We start from the raw sequence: 20565 nt of genomic DNA on the forward strand, positions 1-20565 counted from the left end.
GGGTGCGTGGGTGGGTGAATGAGTGGGTGAGTGGGTGAGTGGGTGAGTGAGTGGGTGAGTTCGTGAGTGGGTGAGTTCGTGAGTGGGTGAGTGGGTGAGTGGGTGGGTGAGTGAGTGAGTGAATAGTTGAATTATTGGGTGGGTTAGTGGGAGAGTTTGAGACCCTGGTGCGGCCGGGTACGGGTAGGCCGTGAGTCACTGGTGAGTCACCGTTTGTCACTCATTTCCCAACGTCTGGTCTCTTCTCACGATTCAAGTTCCTAGAATCAACCCACCCGCGCCTGCAACATGGCTTCATCCCAGAGGTCGCAATCAGGTACCCGATACCCGTACCCTACCCGGCCGGGTACGGGTACCCGTTTGCGACCCTGGTGCGGCCGGGTACGGGTACGGGTAATGAATCAAAACCCGTTTGCGACCTCTGGTTGGTGGGTGAGTAAGTGGGTGCGTGGGTGAGTGAGTGGGTGCGTGGGTGAGTGGGTGAGTGCATGGGTGAGTGAGTTCGTGAGTGGGTGAGTGAGTGGGTGAGTGGGTGGGTGAGTGAGTGAGTAGCTGAATTAGTGGGTGGGTGAGTGAGTGGGAGAGTTTGCGACCCTGGTGCGGCCGGGTACGGGTACGGGTAGGCCGTGAGTCACTGTTGAGTAACCGTTTGTCACTCATTTCGGGTAGGGTACGGGTAGGGAACGGCTACCCGTACCCGGCTGGGTACGGGTACCCATTTGCGACCCTGGTGCGGGCTGGGTACGGGTACGGGGGGTAAGCAATCAAAACCCGTTTGCGACCTCTGCCTGCCGGTGAGTCCTGGAGTGGCTCTTCAGATAGTCGCTCCGCGCGAACCCCTTCCCGCACTCGGGGCAAACGTGCGGCCGCTCTCCCGAGTGAGCCCTCTCGTGCTTCTTCAGATCCGAGCTGCGAGCGAACCCCTTCCCGCACTCGGGGCAAACGTGCGGCCGCTCTCCGGCGTGCCCCCTCGCGTGCGCCTCCAGGCCCGAGCGTCGGGCGAAGCCCTTCCCGCACTCGGCGCAAACGTGCGCCCTCTCGGCTGCGTGCGTCCCGGCGCGGTGCTTCCTCAGGTAGGACGGCCGCGCGAACAGCTTCCCGCACTCGGGGCAAGCGTGCGGCCTCTCCCCGGCGTGGGTCCCGGCGTGCGCCTCAAGCGCGTACCGCCGTGCGAACGCCTTCCCGCACTGCTCGCAGGCGTGCGGGCGCTCCCCTGAGTGTGTGAGCTCGTGCTTGCGAAGCACGGAGCGCTTCGCGAAGCGCTTCCCGCACTCGCCGCAAGCGTGCGGCCTTTCCCCGGCGTGGGCCGACGCCGCGTGAGCCCGCAGGTCCGAGAGCTCCCCGAAGCGCTTGCCGCACGGCCCGCAGGCGTGGGGCCTCTCCCCGGCGTGGGCCCGCGCGTGCCTGGCCAGGGCGAAGCGCTGGGCGAAGGCCCGGCCGCACTGGGGGCAGACGTGGGGCCGTTCGCCCGTGTGGACGCGCGAGTGGGCCTCCAGGTTGTAGCGCTGCGAGAACGCGCGGCCGCAGTCGGGGCAGGCGTGGGGCCGCTCCCCCGTGTGCGTGGCCGCGTGCTTGCGGAGGAGGCACCGGTACGAGAAGTGCTTGCCGCACTCCTCGCACGAAACCCTCCGCTTCGGTTTATTCCTCGCCGAAGCTCCGCCGGTGGCGGTGTTCTTCTCCTGCCGCTCTCCCGCACCGTCGGTGGCACGTGCCGGCTCCTTGCCGACTGGCGATGGTGCGCGTCGCTCCTGCGCGCCGGGTGTCCTTCTCCCCTTCTGCTGCTGCTTCTGCTGCTGCTTCTGCTGCTTCTGCTGCTGCTGCTTCTTAGCCTGCGGCTGCTGCTGTTGCCGTTGGCCGGCGCTGTGATCGTGGTCGCCTGGTAGAGCCGTGCCACACTCCGCACAGGCTCTCGGTATCGTGACGCCGGCGCCAGCGCCGCACTCCGCGCACGGAGGCCGCTCCGTAGCGCCGGCTTGGTCTGCCGCGCGTTTTTTGAAAGAGAAGAAACACAGGGGGGGCCCCTCGGTGTGAGAGGCAAGTCGAGTTTGTGATGCTGGCACCTGGTCTGGAGCGATTGGAAGGCATGGGCCAGATCAGCTCTATAACAACGGTAGTAGGAGGCTGCTAGATTTCTGTGCTGCCCATGGGCTTGTAATTGCCAACACGCTGTTCTGAGATCGGCGCAATTACACATCATGGATGCATGCCGGGTCCAAGCAAGAACATCTGCTGGACTACGTAGTGACAGAACAGCGAGCGGATGCGAGCCCATGTCCTTGACACCAGGACCTACCGTGGAGCTGATCTGCCCTCTGACCATCGACTTGTCATCTGTAAGATGTGCGTGTCTTTGTGTGTCTGTCTCTGTGTGTCTGTCTTTGTGTGTCTGTCTCTGTCTCTGTGTGTCTGTCTCTGTGTGTGTGTCTCTGTGTGTGTCTCTGTGTGTCTGTCTCTGTGTGTCTGTCTCTGTGTGTCTGTCTCTGTGTGTGTGTCTCTGTGTGTCTGTCTCTGTGTCTCTGTGTGTCTCTGTGTCTCTGTCTCTGTGTCTGTCTCTGTGTCTCTGTGTCTCTTTGTGCGTCTCTCTCTGCTTGTGTGTCTGTCTCTGTGTGTCTGTATCTGTGTCTCTGTCTCTGTGTCTCTCTGTGCGTCTCTCTCTGCTTGTGTGTCTGTCTGTGTGTCTCCGTGTCTGTGTTTTGTCTCTCTCTCAAATTGAGCGATCTTTGGAAGAACGTAATCAACCAGGTAGGGTGTTGACTGTTGTGTTAGCCGACTCTCTGTCTCGTATTGCATTATATTTCTAAGTTTACTATGTTTGTTTTCTCATTCCTTCTAACCTGATGATGGTTGCTTGTGTTGCAATCGGATCGTCATGTTCTATTTCGATTTAAAGCTTTCGTGACTGCAGGGATTCATCTTCTTGGTTCTTTCGGTAAAGTCACGTAGAAGGGAAATAATAAAACGATAAAAATAAAACATAATAAAATACAATTCTCACGACGTTTCGGCCACAACGCAAGTAGCCGTCCTCAGGTGAAGAACAGGTCTGTCGGAAAGACAGCGTCTAAATGACACACCACCAAGCTTAGAGCGTCTATTTAAGCTGTTGGGTTGGAGGGGGAAGAGCGCCTTCACAAAATAATTTGCATATTTGTCAAGGCGCTCTTCCCCCTCCAACCCAGCTTATATAGACGCTGCCAAGCCTGGGGGTGTTTCATTCAGACGCTGTCTCCCCGACAGACCTGTTCTTCACCTGAGGACGGCTGCTTGCGTTGTGGCCGAAACGTCGTGAGAATTATTTTATGAAGTTTTATTTGTATTATTTATTATGTTAAACTCATATTATTTGATTCTTTTATTTTTATTATTTTATTATGTTTTATTTGTATTATTTTTTTTAATGTTTTATTTTAATTATTTTATCATGTCAAACTTATATTATTTTATTATTTTATTATGTTTTATTTTTATTATTTTATTTTTATTTTTTTATTATGTTTAATCCATATTATTTGATTCTTTTATTTGTATTATTTTATTACGTTTTATTTTTATTATTTTATTTTTATTATTTAATTATGTTTTATTTTTATTATTTTATTATTTCCCTTCTACGTGACTTTACCGAAAGAACCAAGAAGATGAATCCCTGCAGTCACGAAAGCTTTAAATCAAGTTGAAAGATTTTATATTTAACTAGATTTAATTAGACCTCTATGATGTGACTCTCACCTTCGCCAACATCCTCATCATCATCATCATCCTCCTCCTCCGACAGCTCAACTTCGATGAAGTTGCGATCTGGAGAGAGCGGCGCTCCATCACGGGACACTCCACTCTCCTCTGGAATCTCGACTTTTATCAAATTCACGTCCGGAGCTGCGGGTCAAGGTGGAGGGAGGGAGGGAGGGAGGGAGGGGAGGGAGGGAGGGAGGGAGGGAGGGGAGGGAGGGAGGGAGGGAGGGGAGGGAGGGAGGGAGGGAGGGAGGGGAGGGAGGGGAGGGAGGGGAGGGAGGGGAGGGAGCGAGGGAGGGAGGGAGGGGAGGGAGGGAGGGAGGGAGGGGAGGGAGGGAGGGAGGGGAGGGAGGGGAGGGAGGGAGGGGAGGGAGCGAGGGAGGGAGGGGAGGGAGGGAGGGAGGGGAGGGAGCGAGGGAGGGAGGGGAGGGAGGGGAGGGAGGGAGGGAGGGCGGGAGGGGAGGGAGGGGAGGGAGGGAGGGAGGGGAGGGAGGGAGGGAGGGAGGGAGGGAGGGAGGGAGGGGAGGGAGGGAGGGAGGGAGGGAGCGAGGGAGGGAGGGGAGGGAGGGGAGGGAGGGAGGGGAGGGAGGGGAGGGAGGGGAGGGAGGGGTCTGTGTGTGAGTGTATGGGTCTCTGTGTGGTGAGTCTGTAAGTTCTGCGTGAGTGAGACTATGGGTCTCTGTGTGAGTCTGTGGGTCTGTGTGTGAGTCTGTGGGTCTCTGTGTGAGTCTGTGGGTCTGTGTGTGAGTCTGTGGGTCTCTGTGTGAGTCTATGGGTCTCTGTGTGAGTCTGTGGGTCTCTGTGTGAGTCTGTGGGTCTCTCTATGTGAGTCCATGGGTCTCTGTGTGATGAGTCTATGGGTCTCTGTGAGTCTATGGGTCTCTGTATGAGTCTGTGGGTCTCTGTGTGAGTCTATGAGTCTCAGTGTGAGTCTGTGGGTCTCTGTGTGGTGAGTCTGTGGGTCTCTGTGTGAGTCTGTGGGTCTCTGTGTGAGTCTGTGGGTCTCTGTGTGAGTCTGTGGGTCTCTGTGTGAGTCTATGAGTCTCAGTGTGAGTCTGTGGGTCTCTGTGTGGTGAGTCTGTGGGTCTCTGTGTGAGTCTATGGGTCTCTGTGTGAGTCTGTGGGTCTCTGTGTGAGTCTGTGGGTCTCTGTGTGAGTCTGTGAGTCTCTGTGTGAGTCTGTGGGTCTCTGTGTGAGTCTGTGGGTCTCTGTGTGATGAGTCTGTGGGTCTCTGTGTGATGAGTCTATGAGTCTCTGTGTGAGTCTATGGGTCTCTGTGTGAGTCTGTGGGTCTCTGTGTGAGTCTGTGGGTCTCAGTGTGAGTCTGTGGGTCTCTGTGTGAGTCTGTGGGTCTCTGTGTGAGTCTGTGGGTCTCTGTGTGAGTCTGTGGGTCTCTGTGTGAGTCTGTGGGTCTCTGTGTGAGTCTGTGAGTCTCTGTGTGAGTCTGTGGGTCTCTGTGTGAGTCTGTGGGTCTCTGTGTGATGAGTTTGTGGGTCTCTGTGTGATGAGTCTATGAGTCTCTGTGTGAGTCTATGGGTCTCTGTGTGAGTCTGTGGATCTCAGTGTGAGTCTGTGGGTCTCTGTGTGAGTCTGTGGGTCTCTGTGTGAGTCTGTGGGTCTCTGTGTGAGTCTGTGGGTCTCCGTGTGAGTCTATGGGTCTCTGTGTGAGTCTGTGGGTCTTTGTGTGATGAGTCTATGGGTCTCTGTGTGAGTCTGTGGGTCTCAGTGTGAGTCTGTGGGTCTCTGTGTGGTGAGTCTGTGGGTCTCTGTGTGGTGAGTCTGTGGGTCTCTGTGTGATGCGTCTGTGGGTCTCTGTGTGGTGAGTCTGTGGGTCTCTGTGTGAGTCTGTGGGTCTCTGTATGATGAGTCTATGGGTCTCTGTGTGAGTCTGTGGGTCTCTGTGTGATGAGTCTGTGGGTCTCTGTGTGAGTCTGTGGGTCTCTGTGTGAGTCTGTGGGTCTCTGTGTGAGTCTGTGGGTCTCTGTGTGATGAGTCTATGGGTCTCTGTGTGAGTCTGTGGGTCTCTGTGTGAGTCTATGGGTCTCTGTGTGAGTCTGTGGGTCTCTCTGTGAGTCTATGGGTCTCTGTATGAGTCTGTGGGTCTCTGTGTGATGAGTCTGTGGGTCTCTGTGTGAGTCTGTGGGTCTCTGTGTGAGTCTGTGGGTCTCTGTGTGGTGAGTCTGTGGGTCTCTGTGTGAGTCTGTGGGTCTCTGTGTGATGAGTCTGTGGGTCTCTGTGTGAGTCTATGGGTCTCTGTGTGAGTCTGTGGGTCTCTGTGTGATGAGTCTGTGGGTCTCTGTGTGAGTCTGTGGGTCTCTATGTGAGTCTGTGGGTCTCTGTGTGGTGAGTCTGTGGGTCTCTGTGTGAGTCTATGGGTCTCTGTGTGAGTCTGTGGGTCTCTGTGTGAGTCTGTGGGTCTCTGTGTGGTGAGTCTGTGGGTCTCTGTGTGAGTCTGTGGGTCTCTGTGTGAGTCTGTGGGACCTCACCGGAGTCTCCCTCCTGCCGTTCGGCCTTCACCTTCAGCGGCCGCGACGTCTCCCGGCCGGGACCCACGCTGACGTCTCCTTGGCAACGACAGCGACACGCAGACGCAGCAACTCAGACGCAACTCAGATGCAACTCAGACGCGGAAACTCAGACACAGAAACTCAGATGCAACTCAGACGCAACTCAGATGCAACTCAGACGCGGCAACTCAGACACAGAATCTCAGACGCAACTCAGACGCAACGCAGACGCAACGCAGACGCAACGCAGATGCAACTCAGACGCAACGCAGAAGCAACTCAGACGCGGAAACTCAGACACAGAAACTCAGACGCAACTCAGACGCAATGCAGACGCAACGCAGAAGCAACTCAGACGCGGCAACTCAGACACAGAAACTCAGACGCAACTCAGACGCAACGCAGACGCAACGCAGATGCAACTCAGACGCAACGCAGAAGCAACTCAGACGCGGCAACTCAGACACAGAAACTCAGACGCAACTCAGACGCAATGCAGACGCAACGCAGAAGCAACTCAGACGCGGCAACTCAGACACAGAAACTCAGACGCAACTCAGACGCAATGCAGACGCAATGCAGAAGCAACTCAGACGCGGCAACTCAGATGCAATTCCATCAAACTTTACCACCACCACCACCAAGAGAAGGGAGTCTCCCACACTTTACCCCAACAACAACAACAACCGCCATTCGCCACTAAGTGGCGGTGACATCACCACGACGCTTGTGCCAGGCCATGTGCACCTTGAGGCTACCACGTGAAGTGTCGAACGCCCGCTGGCAGGAGGTCACGGGGCAGACCCAGCAGGTGCCACGGGTCGACTGACCGAGATGACTGGCTGATGCACCACCTGTGCCCCCTACTGTACCAACTTGCTGTGCTTTAGCCACCCGGACTCCGCTCGTTGTTGTGAGCGTCGCTCCTCCGCCCTCCGTTGTTGTTGGAGGGCGACTGCCTCCAACTGCCCAGTAGCGTCCTTCACGAGCCTCCTCCACAGAGGCCGATCTTGACACCGCTGGTACCAGTCATCGGCAAGTCCACTCAGCTCCACGTCCTCCTGTACCACATCACTCCATCTCTTCTCTAGCCCGTGCCGCGCCCATTTATCCCCCTCGATCCGGCCAAACAAAAGCTGTTTAGGCATGCGGTGGCTGGGCATGTGGGCTACATGACCCAGCCAACGCAGCCTTGCCTTCCAGAGGAGCTCACCGATGGGACTTTGTCCAGATCTTACAAGGATATGTGAGCTCCTCACACAATCCAGCCTGCAGGTTAAACCCAGGATGGATCATAGGTAGGCCAGCCTAAATGTTTCTAACCGGCGAAGATGTTCCATTAGGGGGGGGTCCACGTTTCGCGAGCGTAGAGAAGGGAGGGAATGACTGTGGCTGAGAAGACCTGAAGCTTCGTGTGGAGCAACAGACCAGGTAGCTTCCACACAGCATTACGCAACCGATGAAAAGATAATGCCGCTTGACTGATTCGGAGTGTGATCTCTGCTGTCAAACCGGAGCCGGTCATGAGTACACTGCCCAGGTATGGGAAACTCTCCACTCTCTCCACAACTGCCCCATCACCAATTGGGAGTTGTGGGGGTGGAGTGTCCGATGGTACAACATACCCAGGCAGGTGCTTAGTTTTGGTGGGGCTGATGGTAAGGCCCCAGCTCTTAGTGGCACGCTCCACGTTCAGCAGCAGCGCCTCCAACTCCTCCTCTGAGTGAGCAGCAATTACCAGATCATCGGCATACGTAACATGGTTGAGCAATAGGGAGCCATCCCTTGACCACACCCGGGCATCGATCAGCCTCCCTTTGTATCTGTACCAGATGGAAATTCCTCCAGTACAGCTACTGAAGGCTTCACGAACTACATGGTCAAAATAGATGTTAAATAATGTTGGAGCGAGAGGACATCTCTGTCGCACCCCAAAGTGAACAGGGAATGGCTCCGAATCCCGGCCACGTAGATTTACCCGGGTCCGCTCACCATCACGAAGGTCCTTAATGATCGTGAGCAACGGGTTAAGGACTCCGAAAGCACGAAGAACAACCCAGAGCCCAGGCCGACTGATGGTATCATAGGCCTTGACCAGGTCAATAAAGCAGAGATGTAAGTCTTGTTGGAATTCCCTACACCTCTGCTGTAGCAGACGGACAGAAAATATGGCATCTGTGCAGGACCGCCCTTTCCTGAAACCGCATTGGGGCTCCGCAAGCCTCTCCTCAGCGTGCCTAGCAAGGCGATATTGAATAATCCTTGCCAGGACCTTTCCCGGCACACTGAGGAGTGAGATGCCCCTGTAGTTGTTAAAGTCTGTGCGGTCCCCCTTCTTAAAGATGGGGACCACCAGGGCATTCTTCCAATCCTGCAGAACCCATCCAGTGGTCCAGACTGTTGTTATGATGTCATGTAGGGCAGTCTGTGCACAAACGCCACCCTCCCTCAGCATTTCGCTTGGGAGATCATCTCTGCCTGGTGCCTTTCCTGGTCTCAGACTCCGGATCGCCTTCAGTACTTCCTCAACAGATGGCACCTCACCCAGCCACTCACAGGGGGTGACTTCTTACAATATTTGAGGCACCGCAGCCTCAGCAGGGTCATCTCCACTTTGTGCCATGATGTTTTCCAGGCTGAGGGATTTCCCCTCCCCCAGGACCTCACAGAAATGCTCAGCAAATCTGCAAACCTGTCCCTGGGGGTCGGAGATTGGATCACCGTTTTTTCCCCTAATGATGGTAATAGGTGTGGCGCTGCAGGTTACTTTTTTGATAAAATTAAAGAGCGATTTGTGATCGCAGGCCATTAAGGCAGACTCCATCTCCTCAGCAACCCGCGATCACTACCCATCCTTGCAGCGCCTCACGGCTCTCCGAACCTCCGAGCGAAGGCTGCGGTAGGCCTCCTCATTCTCCGACATGGGATGCTGTAGCCGATGAGAGTGGGCCTGTCGCTTTTTCTCAGCCAGCCTGAACACCTCCTCTGTCAGCCAGGGTCTCTGGGGAGGTCTGGACCGTGTACCCAAAGCAGCCATTGCAGCTGCATGAGCCACAGTCCTGAACCTCGCCCATTTCCCATCGACATCAGGAGGAGTGGGGGACGATGCCAACCTCAGCCGCAAGCGACGATGAAATTCTCGCAACTTTCATTAGCTGGCTGAGACCATGCCACTTTGGGTTTGAATGGGGTCCTGGGTGTACACCCACCACCGGAGTGGAAGAATGGCAGGCGCATCTTACAGATGACAAGTCGATGGTCAGTGGGCAGATCAGCTCCACGGTAGGTCAACAACAAGAGGAGGGAGTCAGCCACACTTTACCCTGTGGATCTCTGTGTGAGTCTGTGGGTCTCTGTGTGAGTCTGTGGATCTCTGTGTGAGTCTGTGGGTCTCTGTGCGAGTCTGTGGGTCTCTGTGCGAGTCTGTGGGTCTCTGTGCGAGTCTGTGGGTCTCTGTGCGAGTCTGTGGGTCTCTGTGTGAGTCTGTGGGTCTCTGTGCGAGTCTGTGGGTCTCTGTGCGAGTCTGTGGATCTCTGTGCGAGTCTGTGGGTCTCTGTGTGAGTCTGTGGGTCTCTGTGTGAGTCTATGGGTCTCTGTGTGAGTCTGTGGGTCTCTGTGTGAGTCTATGGGTCTCTGTGTGAGTGTATGGTTCTCTGTGTGAGTCTGTGGGTCTCTGTGTGAGTCTGTGGGTCTCTGTGTGAGTCTGTGGGTCTCTGTGTGAGTCTGTGGGTCTCTGTGTGAGTTTGTGGGTCTCTGTGTGAGTTTGTGGGTCTCTGTGTGAGTCTGTGGGTCTCTGTGTGAGTCTGTGGGTCTCTGTGTGAGTCTGTGGGTCTCTGTGTGAGTCTGTGGGTCTCTGTGTGAGTCTGTGGGTCTCTGTGTGAGTCTGTGGGTCTCTCTGTGAGTCTGTGGGTCTCTGTGTGAGTCTGTGGGTCTCTGTGTGAGTCTGTGGGTCTCTGTGTGAGTCTGTGGGTCTCTGTGTGAGTCTGTGGGTCTCTGTGTGAGTCTGTGGGTCTCTGTGTGAGTCTGTGGGTCTCTGTGTGAGTCTATGGCTCTCTGTGTGAGTCTGTGGGTCTCTGTGTGAGTCTGTGGGTCTCTGTGTGAGTCTGTGGGTATCTGTGTGAGTCTGTGGGTCTCTGTGTGAGTCTGTGGGTCTCTGTGTGAGTCTGTGGGTCTCTCTGTGAGTCTGTGGGTCTCTCTGTGAGTCTGTGGGTCTCTGTGTGAGTCTGTGGGTCTCTGTGTGAGTCTGTGGGTCTCTGTGTGAGTCTGTGGGTCTCTGTGTGAGTCTGTGGGTCTCTGTGTGAGTCTGTGGGTCTCTGTGTGAGTCTGTGGGTCTCTGTGTGAGTCTGTGGGTCTCTGTGTGAGTCTGTGGGTCTCTGTGTGAGTCTGTGGGTCTCTCTGTGATTCTGTGGGTCTCTGTGTGAGTCTGTGGGTCTCTCTGTAAGTCTGTGGGTCTCTGTGTGAGTCTGTGGGTCTCTCTGTGAGTCTGTGGGTCTCTGTGTGAGTCTGTGGGTCTCTGTGTGAGTCTGTGGGTCTCTGTGTGAGTCTGTGGGTCTCTGTGTGAGTCTGTGGGTCTCTGTGTGAGTCTGTGGGTCTCTGTGTGAGTCTGTGGGTCTCTCTGTGAGTCTGTGGGTCTCTGTGTGAGTCTGTGGGTCTCTCTGTGAGTCTGTGGGTCTCTGTGTGAGTCTATGGGTCTCTGTGTGAGTCTGTGGGTCTCTGTGTGAGTCTGTGGGTCTCTGTGTGGTGAGTCTGTGGGTCTCTGTGTGAGTCTGTGGGTCTCTGTGTGAGTCTGTGGGTCTCTGTGTGGTGAGTCTGTGGGTCTCTGTGTGAGTCTGTGGGTCTCTGTGTGAGTCTGTGGGTCTCTGTGTGAGTCTGTGAGTCTCTGTGTGAGTCTGTGGGTCTCTGTGTGAGTCTGTGGGTCTCTGTGTGAGTCTGTGGGTCTCTGTGTGAGTCTGTGGGTCTCTGTGTGAGTCTGTGGGTCTCTGTGTGAGTCTGTGGGTCTCTGTGTGAGTCTGTGGGTCTCTGTGTGAGTCTGTGGGTCTCTGTGTGAGTCTATGAGTCTCTGTGGTGTGAGTCTATGGGTCTCTGTGTGAGTCTGTGGGTCTCTGTGTGGTGAGTCTGTGGGTCTCTGTGTGAATCTATGGGTCTCTGTGTGAGTCTGTGGGTCTCTGTGTGAGTCTGTGTGTCTCTGTGTGAGTCTGTGGGTCTCTCTGTGAGTCTGTGGGTCTCTGTGTGAGTCTGTGGGTCTCTGTGTGAGTCTGTGGGTCTCTGTGTGAGTCTGTGGGTCTCTCTGTGAGTCTGTGGGTCTCTGTGTGAGTCTGTGGGTCTCTCTGTGAGTCTGTGGGTCTCTGTGTGAGTCGGTGGGTCTCTGTGTGAGTCTGTGGGTCTCTGTGTGAGTCTGTGGGTCTCTGTGTGAGTCTGTGGGTCTCTGTGTGAGTCTATGGCTCTCTGTGTGAGTCTGTGGGTCTCTGTGTGAGTCTGTGGGTCTCTGTGTGAGTCTGTGGGTATCTGTGTGAGTCTGTGGGTCTCTGTGTGAGTCTGTGGGTCTCTGTGTGAGTCTGTGGGTCTCTCTGTGAGTCTGTGGGTCTCTCTGTGAGTCTGTGGGTCTCTGTGTGAGTCTGTGGGTCTCTGTGTGAGTCTGTGGGTCTCTGTGTGAGTCTGTGGGTCTCTGTGTGAGTCTGTGGGTCTCTGTGTGAGTCTGTGGGTCTCTGTGTGAGTCTGTGGGTCTCTGTGTGAGTCTGTGGGTCTCTGTGTGAGTCTGTGGGTCTCTCTGTGAGTCTGTGGGTCTCTGTGTGAGTCTGTGGGTCTCTCTGTGAGTCTGTGGGTCTCTGTGTGAGTCTGTGGGTCTCTCTGTGAGTCTGTGGGTCTCTGTGTGAGTCTGTGGGTCTCTGTGTGAGTCTGTGGGTCTCTGTGTGAGTCTGTGGGTCTCTGTGTGAGTCTATGGGTCTCTGTGTGAGTCTGTGGGTCTCTGTGTGAGTCTGTGGGTCTCTCTGTGAGTCTGTGGGTCTCTGTGTGAGTCTGTGGGTCTCTCTGTGAGTCTGTGGGTCTCTGTGTGAGTCTGTGGGTCTCTGTGTGAGTCTGTGGGTCTCTGTGTGAGTCTGTGGGTCTCTGTGTGGTGAGTCTGTGGGTCTCTGTGTGAGTCTGTGGGTCTCTGTGTGAGTCTGTGGGTCTCTGTGTGGTGAGTCTGTGGGTCTCTGTGTGAGTCTGTGGGTCTCTGTGTGAGTCTGTGGGTCTCTGTGTGAGTCTGTGAGTCTCTGTGTGAGTCTGTGGGTCTCTGTGTGAGTCTGTGGGTCTCTGTGTGAGTCTGTGGGTCTCTGTGTGAGTCTGTGGGTCTCTGTGTGAGTCTGTGGGTCTCTGTGTGAGTCTGTGGGTCTCTGTGTGAGTCTGTGGGTCTCTGTGTGAGTCTGTGGGTCTCTGTGTGAGTCTGTGGGTCTCTGTGTGAGTCTATGAGTCTCTGTGGTGTGAGTCTATGGGTCTCTGTGTGAGTCTGTGGGTCTCTGTGTGGTGAGTCTGTGGGTCTCTGTGTGAATCTATGGGTCTCTGTGTGAGTCTGTGGGTCTCTGTGTGAGTCTGTGTGTCTCTGTGTGAGTCTGTGGGTCTCTCTGTGAGTCTGTGGGTCTCTCTGTGAGTCTGTGGGTGTCTGTGTGAGTCTGTGGGTCTCTCTGTGAGTCTGTGGGTCTGTGTGTGAGTCTGTGGGTCTCTGTGTGAGTCTGTGGGTCTCTGTGTGAGTCTGTGGGTCTCTGTGTGAGTCTGTGGGTCTCTGTGTGAGTCTATGGCTCTCTGTGTGAGTCTGTGGGTCTCTGTGTGAGTCTGTGGGTCTCTCTGTGAGTCTGTGGGTCTCTGTGTGAGTCTGTGGGTCTCTGTGTGAGTCTGTGGGTCTCTGTGTGAGTCTGTGGGTCTCTCTGTGAGTCTGTGGGTCTCTGTGTGAGTCTGTGGGTCTCTCTGTGAGTCTGTGGGTCTCTGTGTGAGTCTGTGGGTCTCTGTGTGAGTCTGTGGGTCTCTGTGTGAGTCTGTGGGTCTCTGTGTGAGTCTGTGGGTCTCTGTGTGAGTCTGTGGGTCTCTGTGTGAGTCTGTGGGTCTCTGTGGTGTGAGTCTATGGGTCTCTGTGTGAGTCTGTGGGTCTCTGTGTGGTGAGTCTGTGGGTCTCTGTGTGAATCTATGGGTCTCTGTGTGAGTCTGTGGGTCTCTGTGTGAGTCTGTGTGTCTCTCTGTGAGTCTGTGGGTCTGTGTGTGAGTCTGTGGGTCTCTGTGTGAGTCTGTGGGTCTCTGTGTGAGTCTGTGGGTCTCTGTGTGAGTCTGTGGGTCTCTGTGTGAGTCTATGGCTCTCTGTGTGAGTCTGTGGGTCTCTGTGTGAGTCTGTGGGTCTCTCTGTGAGTCTGTGGGTCTCTGTGTGAGTCTGTGGGTCTCTGTGTGAGTCTGTGGGTCTCTGTGTGAGTCTGTGGGTCTCTCTGTGAGTCTGTGGGTCTCTGTGTGAGTCTGTGGGTCTCTCTGTGAGTCTGTGGGTCTCTGTGTGAGTCTGTGGGTCTCTGTGTGAGTCTGTGGGTCTCTGTGTGAGTCTGTGGGTCTCTGTGTGAGTCTGTGGGTCTCTGTGTGAGTCTGTGGGTCTCTGTGTGAGTCTGTGGGTCTCTGTGTGAGTCTGTGGGTCTCTGTGTGAGTCTGTGGGTCTCTGTGTGAGTCTGTGGGTCTCTGTGTGGTGAGTCTGTGGGTCTCTGTGTGAGTCTGTGGGTCTCTGTGTGAGTCTGTGGGCCTCTGTGTGAGTCTGTGGGTCTCTGTGCGAGTCTGTGGGTCTCTGTGTGAGTCTGTGGGTCTCTGTGTGAGTCTGTGGGTCTGTGTGAGTCTGTGGGTCTCTGTGTGAGTCTGTGGGTCTCTGTGTGAGTCTGTGGGTCTCTGTGTGAGTCTGTGGGTCTCTGTGTGAGTCTGTGGGTCTCTGTGTGAGTCTGTGGGTCTCTGTGTGAGTCTGTGGGTCTCTGTGTGAGTCTGTGGGTCTCTGTGTGAGTCTGTGGGTCTCTGTGTGAGTCTGTGGGTCTCTGTGTGAGTCTATGGCTCTCTGTGTGAGTCTGTGGGTCTCTCTGTGAGTCTGTGGGTCTCTGTGTGAGTCTGTGGGTCTCTCTGTGAGTCTGTGGGTCTCTGTGTGAGTCTGTGTGTCTCTGTGTGAGTCTGTGGGTCTCTCTGTGAGTCTGTGGGTCTCTGTGTGAGTCTGTGGGTCTCTCTGTGAGTCTGTGGGTCTCTGTGTGAGTCTGTGGGTCTCTGTGTGAGTCTGTGGGTCTCTGTGTGAGTCTGTGGGTCTCTCTGTGAGTCTGTGGGTCTCTGTGTGAGTCTGTGGGTCTCTGTGTGAGTCTGTGGGTCTCTGTGTGAGTCTGTGGGTCTCTCTGTGAGTCTGTGGGTGTCTGTGTGAGTCTGTGGGTCTCTCTGTGAGTCTGTGGGTCTGTGTGTGAGTCTGTGGGTCTCTGTGTGAGTCTGTGGGTCTCTGTGTGAGTCTGTGGGTCTCTGTGTGAGTCTGTGGGTCTCTGTGTGAGTCTATGGCTCTCTGTGTGAGTCTGTGGGTCTCTGTGTGAGTCTGTGGGTCTCTCTGTGAGTCTGTGGGTCTCTGTGTGAGTCTGTGGGTCTCTGTGTGAGTCTGTGGGTCTCTGTGTGAGTCTGTGGGTCTCTCTGTGAGTCTGTGGGTCTCTGTGTGAGTCTGTGGGTCTCTCTGTGAGTCTGTGGGTCTCTGTGTGAGTCTGTGGGTCTCTGTGTGAGTCTGTGGGTCTCTGTGTGAGTCTGTGGGTCTCTGTGTGAGTCTGTGGGTCTCTGTGTGAGTCTGTGGGTCTCTGTGTGAGTCTGTGGGTCTCTGTGTGAGTCTGTGGGTCTCTGTGTGAGTCTGTGGGTCTCTGTGTGGTGAGTCTGTGGGTCTCTGTGTGAGTCTGTGGGTCTCTGTGTGAGTCTGTGGGCCTCTGTGTGAGTCTGTGGGTCTCTGTGCGAGTCTGTGGGTCTCTGTGTGAGTCTGTGGGTCTCTGTGTGAGTCTGTGGGTCTGTGTGAGTCTGTGGGTCTCTTTGTGAGTCTGTGGGTCTCTGTGTGAGTCTGTGGGTCTCTGTGTGAGTCTGTGGGTCTCTGTGTGAGTCTGTGGGTCTCTGTGTGAGTCTGTGGGTCTCTGTGTGAGTCTGTGGGTCTCTGTGTGAGTCTGTGGGTCTCTGTGTGAGTCTGTGGGTCTCTGTGTGAGTCTGTGGGTCTCTGTGTGAGTCTATGGCTCTCTGTGTGAGTCTGTGGGTCTCTCTGTGAGTCTGTGGGTCTCTGTGTGAGTCTGTGGGTCTCTCTGTGAGTCTGTGGGTCTCTGTGTGAGTCTGTGTGTCTCTGTGTGAGTCTGTGGGTCTCTCTGTGAGTCTGTGGGTCTCTGTGTGAGTCTGTGGGTCTCTCTGTGAGTCTGTGGGTCTGTGTGAGTCTGTGGGTCTCTGTGTGAGTCTGTGGGTCTCTGTGTGAGTCTGTGGGTCTCTGTGCGAGTCTGTGGGTCTCTGTGCGAGTCTGTGGGTCTCTGTGTGAGTCTGTGTGTCTTTGTGTGAGTCTGTGGGTCTCTCTGTGAGTCTGTGGGTCTCTTTGTGAGTCTGTGGGTCTCTCTGTGAGTCTGTGGGTCTCTGTGTGAGTCTGTGGGTCTCTGTGTGAGTCTGTGGGTCTCTGTGTGAGTCTGTGGGTCTCTGTGCGAGTCTGTGGGTCTCTGTGTGAGTCTGTGGGTCTCTGTGTGAGTCTGTGGGTCTCTGTGTGCGTCTGTGGGTCTCTGTGTGGTGAGTCTGTGGGTCTCTGTGTGAGTCTGTGGGTCTCTGTGTGAGTCTGTGGGTCTCTGTGTGAGTCTGTGGGTCTCTGTGTGAGTCTGTGGGTCTCTGTGTGAGTCTGTGGGTCTCTGTGTGAGTCTGTGGGTCTCTGTGCGAGTCTGTGGGTCTCTGTGTGAGTCTGTGGGTCTGTGTGAGTCTGTGGGTCTCTGTGTGAGTCTGTGGGTCTCTCTGTGAGTCTGTGGGTCTCTGTGTGAGTCTGTGGGTCTCTGTGTGAGTCTGTGGGTCTCTGTGTGAGTCTGTGGGTCTCTGTGAGTCTGTGGGTCTCTGTGTGAGTCTGTGGGTCTCTGTGTGAGTCTGTGGGTCTCTGTGCGAGTCTGTGGGTCTCTCTGTGAGTCTGTGGGTCTCTGTGTGAGTCTGTGGGTCTCTGTGTGAGTCTGTGGGTCTCTGTGTGAGTCTGTGGGTCTCTGTGTGAGTCTGTGTGTCTCTGTGTGAGTCTGTGTGTCTCTGTGTGAGTCTGTGGGTCTCTGTGTGAGTCTGTGGGTCTCTGTGTGAGTCTGTGGGTCTCTGTGTGAGTCTGTGGGTCTCTGTGTGAGTCTGTGGGTCTCTGTGTGAGTCTGTGGGTCTCTGTGTGAGTCTGTGGGTCTCTGTGTGAGTCTGTGGGTCTCTGTGTGAGTCTGTGGGTCTCTGTGTGAGTCTGTGGGTCTCTGTGTGAGTCTGTGGGTCTCTGTGTGAGTCTGTGGGTCTCTGTGTGAGTCTGTGGGTCTCTGTGTGAGTCTGTGGGTCTCTGTGTGAGTCTGTGGGTCTCTGTGTGAGTCTGTGGGTCTCTGTGTGAGTCTGTGGGTCTCTGTGTGAGTCTGTGGGTCTCTGTGTGAGTCTGTGGGTCTCTGTGTGAGTCTGTGGGTCTCACGTTCTGCTTCAATCTTCACGTGTGCCTCTTCTTTCATGTCTCCGGCTTGACTCGCACAAAGACAAAGGTCCCCTGTGTAGCCTTGACCAGACTCTGGGGGCAAGTGCACTCTGAATACACACGCGGAGATACAGAGACTCACACAGAGACACACACAGAGACTCACACAGAGACACACACAGAGACACACACACACAGAGACTCACACAGAGACACACACATAAAGACACACAGAGACACACAGAGACACAGACAGAGACACACACACAGAGACACACAGAGACACAAACAGAGAGACACACAGAGACACACAGAGAGACACAGAGACACACACAGAGACACACACAGAGACTCACACAGAGACACACAGAGACTCACACAGAGAGACACACAGAGACACACAGAGAGACACACAGAGACACCCACACAGAGAGACACAGAGACACACACAGAGACACACACATAGACACACACAGAGACTCACACAGAGACACACACACAGACTCACAGAGACACACACAGAGACACACAGAGACACATACAGAGAGACACACAGATACACACAGACACACACAGAGACACAAACAGAGACACAGACAGAGAGACACACACAGAGACACACAGAGAGAGAGACACACACACTAAGACAGACACAGAGACAGACACAGAGAGACACAGACACGGAAAGAGACACACAGAGACACACAGAGACAGACAACTGTCTCCGTGTCTATGTCTCACTCCGTGTCTCACTCTGGTGTCCTTGTATTCTTACCTTCGTGTCTCTGTGTCTCACTCCCTGTCTCTGTGTCTCTCTCTGTCTCTGTGCGTCTCTGTGTCTCTCTTGCTGTCTCTGTCTCTGTGTGTCTCTGTGTCTCTCTCTGTGTGTGTGTCTCTGTCTGTCTCTGTCTGTCTCTATGTGTGTCTCTGTGCGTGTCTCTGTGTGTGTCTCTGTGTGTCTCTGTGCGTGTCTCTGTGTGTGTCTCTGTGTGTCTCTGTGTGTGTCTCTGTGTGAGTCTCTGTGTGAGTCTCTGTGTCTGTGTGTGTCTCTGTGTCTGTCTCTGTCTCTCTGTGTGTGTCTCTGTGTGAGTCTCTGTGTCTGTGTGTGTCTCTGTGTGTGTCTCTGTGTGTCTCTGTGTGTGTCTCTGTGAGAGTCTCTGTGTGTGTCTCTGTGTCTGTCTCTGTCTCTCTGTGTGTGTCTCTGTCTCTGTCTGTCTCTATGTGTGTCTCTGTGCGTGTCTCTGTGTGTGTCTCTGTGTGTCTCTGTGTGAGTCTCTGTGTGAGTCTCTGTGTCTGTGTGTGTCTCTGTGTGTCTCTGTGTGTCTCTGTGTGTGTCTCTGTGTGAGCCTCTGTGTGAGTCTCTGTGTCTGTGTGTGTCTCTGTGTCTGTCTCTGTCTCTCTGTGTGTGTCTCTGTCTCTGTCTGTCTCTATGTGTGTCTCTGTGCGTGTCTCTGTGTGTGTCTCTGTGTGTCTCTGTGTGTGTCTCTGTGCGTGTCTCTGTGTGTCTCTGTGTGTGTCTCTGTCTCTGTCTGTCTCTATGTGTGTCTCTGTGCGTGTCTCTGTGTGTGTCTCTGTGTGTCTCTGTGTGTGTCTCTGTGCGTGTTTCTGTGTGTCTCTGTGTGTGTCTCTGTCTCTGGTCTCCGTGTGTCTCTCCACTTGGACTCGCTTCTCGCAAGAGAGCGGCAAGAAGCCGGCCAAGACGAGAATCGCAATCCCAGCCACCTGGTGGTGGTGGTGATGGTGGTGGTGATGGTGGTGATGGTGGTGGTGATGGTGATGGTGGTGATGGTGTAAAGTGTGGGTCACTCCCTCCTCTTGGTGGTGATGGTGGTGGTGGTGATGGTGGTGATGGTGGTGGTGATGGTGGTGATGGTGGTGGTGATGGTGATGGTGGTGATGGTGTAAAGTGTGGGTCACTCCCTCCTCTTGGTGGTGATGGTGGTGGTGGTGATGGTGGTGATGGTGGTGGTGGTGATGGTGGTGGTGGTGGTGGTGATGGTGGTGATGGTGGTGGTGGTGATGGTGATGGTGTAAAGTGTGGGTCACTCCCTCCTCTTGGTGGTGATGGTGGTGGTGATGGTGGTGATGGTGGTGGTGATGGTGATGGTGGTGGTGATGGTGGTGGTGATGGTGGTGGTGGTGTTAAGTGTGGGTCACTCCCTCCTCTTGGTGGTGATGGTGGTGGTGGTGATGGTGGTGGTGGTGGTGATGGTGATGGTGGTGATGGTGGTGGTGGTGGTGATGGTGGTGGTGGTGATGATGATGGTGGTGATGGTGGTGGTGATGGTGGTGGTGGTGTAAAGTGTGGGTCACTCCCTCCTCTTGGTGGTGATGGTGGTGGTGGTGATGGTGGTGGTGGTGGTGGTGATGGTGGTGGTGGTGATGGTGATGGTGTAAAGTGTGGGTCACTCCCTCCTCTTGGTGGTGGTGGTGGTGGTGGTGGTGATGGTGGTGGTGGTGGTGGTGATGGTGGTGGTGGTGGTGGTGATGGTGGTGGTGATGGTGGTGGTGGTGGTGATGGTGGTGGTGGTGATGGTGGTGGTGGTGATGGTGGTGGTGGTGGTGATGGTGGTGGTGGTGGTGGTGATGGTGATGGTGGTGATGGTGGTGGTGGTGGTGGTGATGGTGGTGGTGGTGATGGTGGTGGTGGTGATGGTGGTGGTGGTGATGGTGGTGGTGTAAAGTGTGGGTCACTCCCTCCTCTTGGTGGTGATGGTGGTGGTGGTGGTGATGGTGGTGGTGGTGGTGGTGATGGTGGTGGTGGTGATGGTGGTGGTGGTGATGGTGGTGGTGGTGGTGGTGGTGATGGTGGTGGTGGTGATGGTGGTGGTGGTGATGGTGGTGGTGGTGATGGTGGTGGTGGTGGTGATGGTGGTGGTGGTGGTGATGGTGGTGATGGTGGTGGTGGTGGTGATGGTGATGGTGTAAAGTGTGGTCTCCCTCCTCTTGGTGGTGATGGTGGTGGTGGTGATGGTGGTGGTGGTGATGGTGGTGGTGGTGATGGTGGTGGTGGTGGTGGTGATGGTGGTGGTGGTGGTGATGGTGGTGATGGTGGTGGTGGTGGTGATGGTGGTGATGGTGGTGATGGTGGTGGTGGTGATGTTGGTGGTGGTGATGGTGGTGATGGTGGTGATGGTGATGGTGGTGATGGTGGTGGTGTAAAGTGTGGGGTCACTCCCTCCTCTTGGTGGTGATGGTGGTGGTGGTGATGGTGGTGGTGATGGTGGTGGTGGTGATGGTGGTGATGGTGGTGGTGATGTTGGTGGTGGTGGTGATGGTGGTGATGGTGATGGTGGTGGTGTGATGGTGGTGGTGGTGATGGTGGTGGTGGTGATGGTGGTGATGGTGGTGGTGATGGTGGTGGTGGTGATGGTGGGTGGTGATGGTGTAAAGTGTGGGTCACTCCCTCCTCTTGGTGGTGATGGTGGTGGTGGTGATGGTGGTGTGGTGGTGGTGATGGTGGTGGTGGTGGTGGGTGGTGATGGTGGTGGTGGTGATGGTGGTGGTGGTGATGGTGGTGGTGGTGATGGTGGTGATGGTGGTGGTGATGGTGGTGATGGTGGTGGTGGTGGTGTGGTGATGGTGATGGTGGTGGTGATGGTGGTGATGGTGTAAAGTGTGGGTCACTCCCTCCTCTTGGTGGTGATGGTGGTGGTGGTGATGGTGGTGATGGTGGTGGTG

General features: G+C 55.0%; 1 protein-coding gene across 1 annotated transcript in view; it reads right to left on the reverse strand.

Annotated features, from left to right (window-relative positions):
* LOC144735563 (uncharacterized) overlaps positions 1-16966 on the reverse strand; it is a 34179-nt gene extending 17213 nt beyond the window's left edge. Inside the window, exons 1-4 of the mRNA XM_078618005.1 lie at positions 16885-16966; positions 6219-6296; positions 3730-3876; positions 827-1978 (exon numbers count right to left, since the gene is read on the reverse strand). Coding sequence (XP_078474131.1) covers positions 827-1978; positions 3730-3876; positions 6219-6296; positions 16885-16921 — 1414 coding nt within the window. The 5' untranslated portion in view covers positions 16922-16966. The remainder of the gene's footprint in view (positions 1-826; positions 1979-3729; positions 3877-6218; positions 6297-16884) is intronic.
* Positions 16967-20565: the final 3599 nt, after the last annotated feature.

The sequence above is a fragment of the Lampetra planeri genome, chromosome 55 (assembly GCF_965212315.1).
Source record: "Lampetra planeri chromosome 55, kcLamPlan1.2.h2, whole genome shotgun sequence".
Lineage (NCBI taxonomy): Eukaryota > Metazoa > Chordata > Hyperoartia > Petromyzontiformes > Petromyzontidae > Lampetra > Lampetra planeri.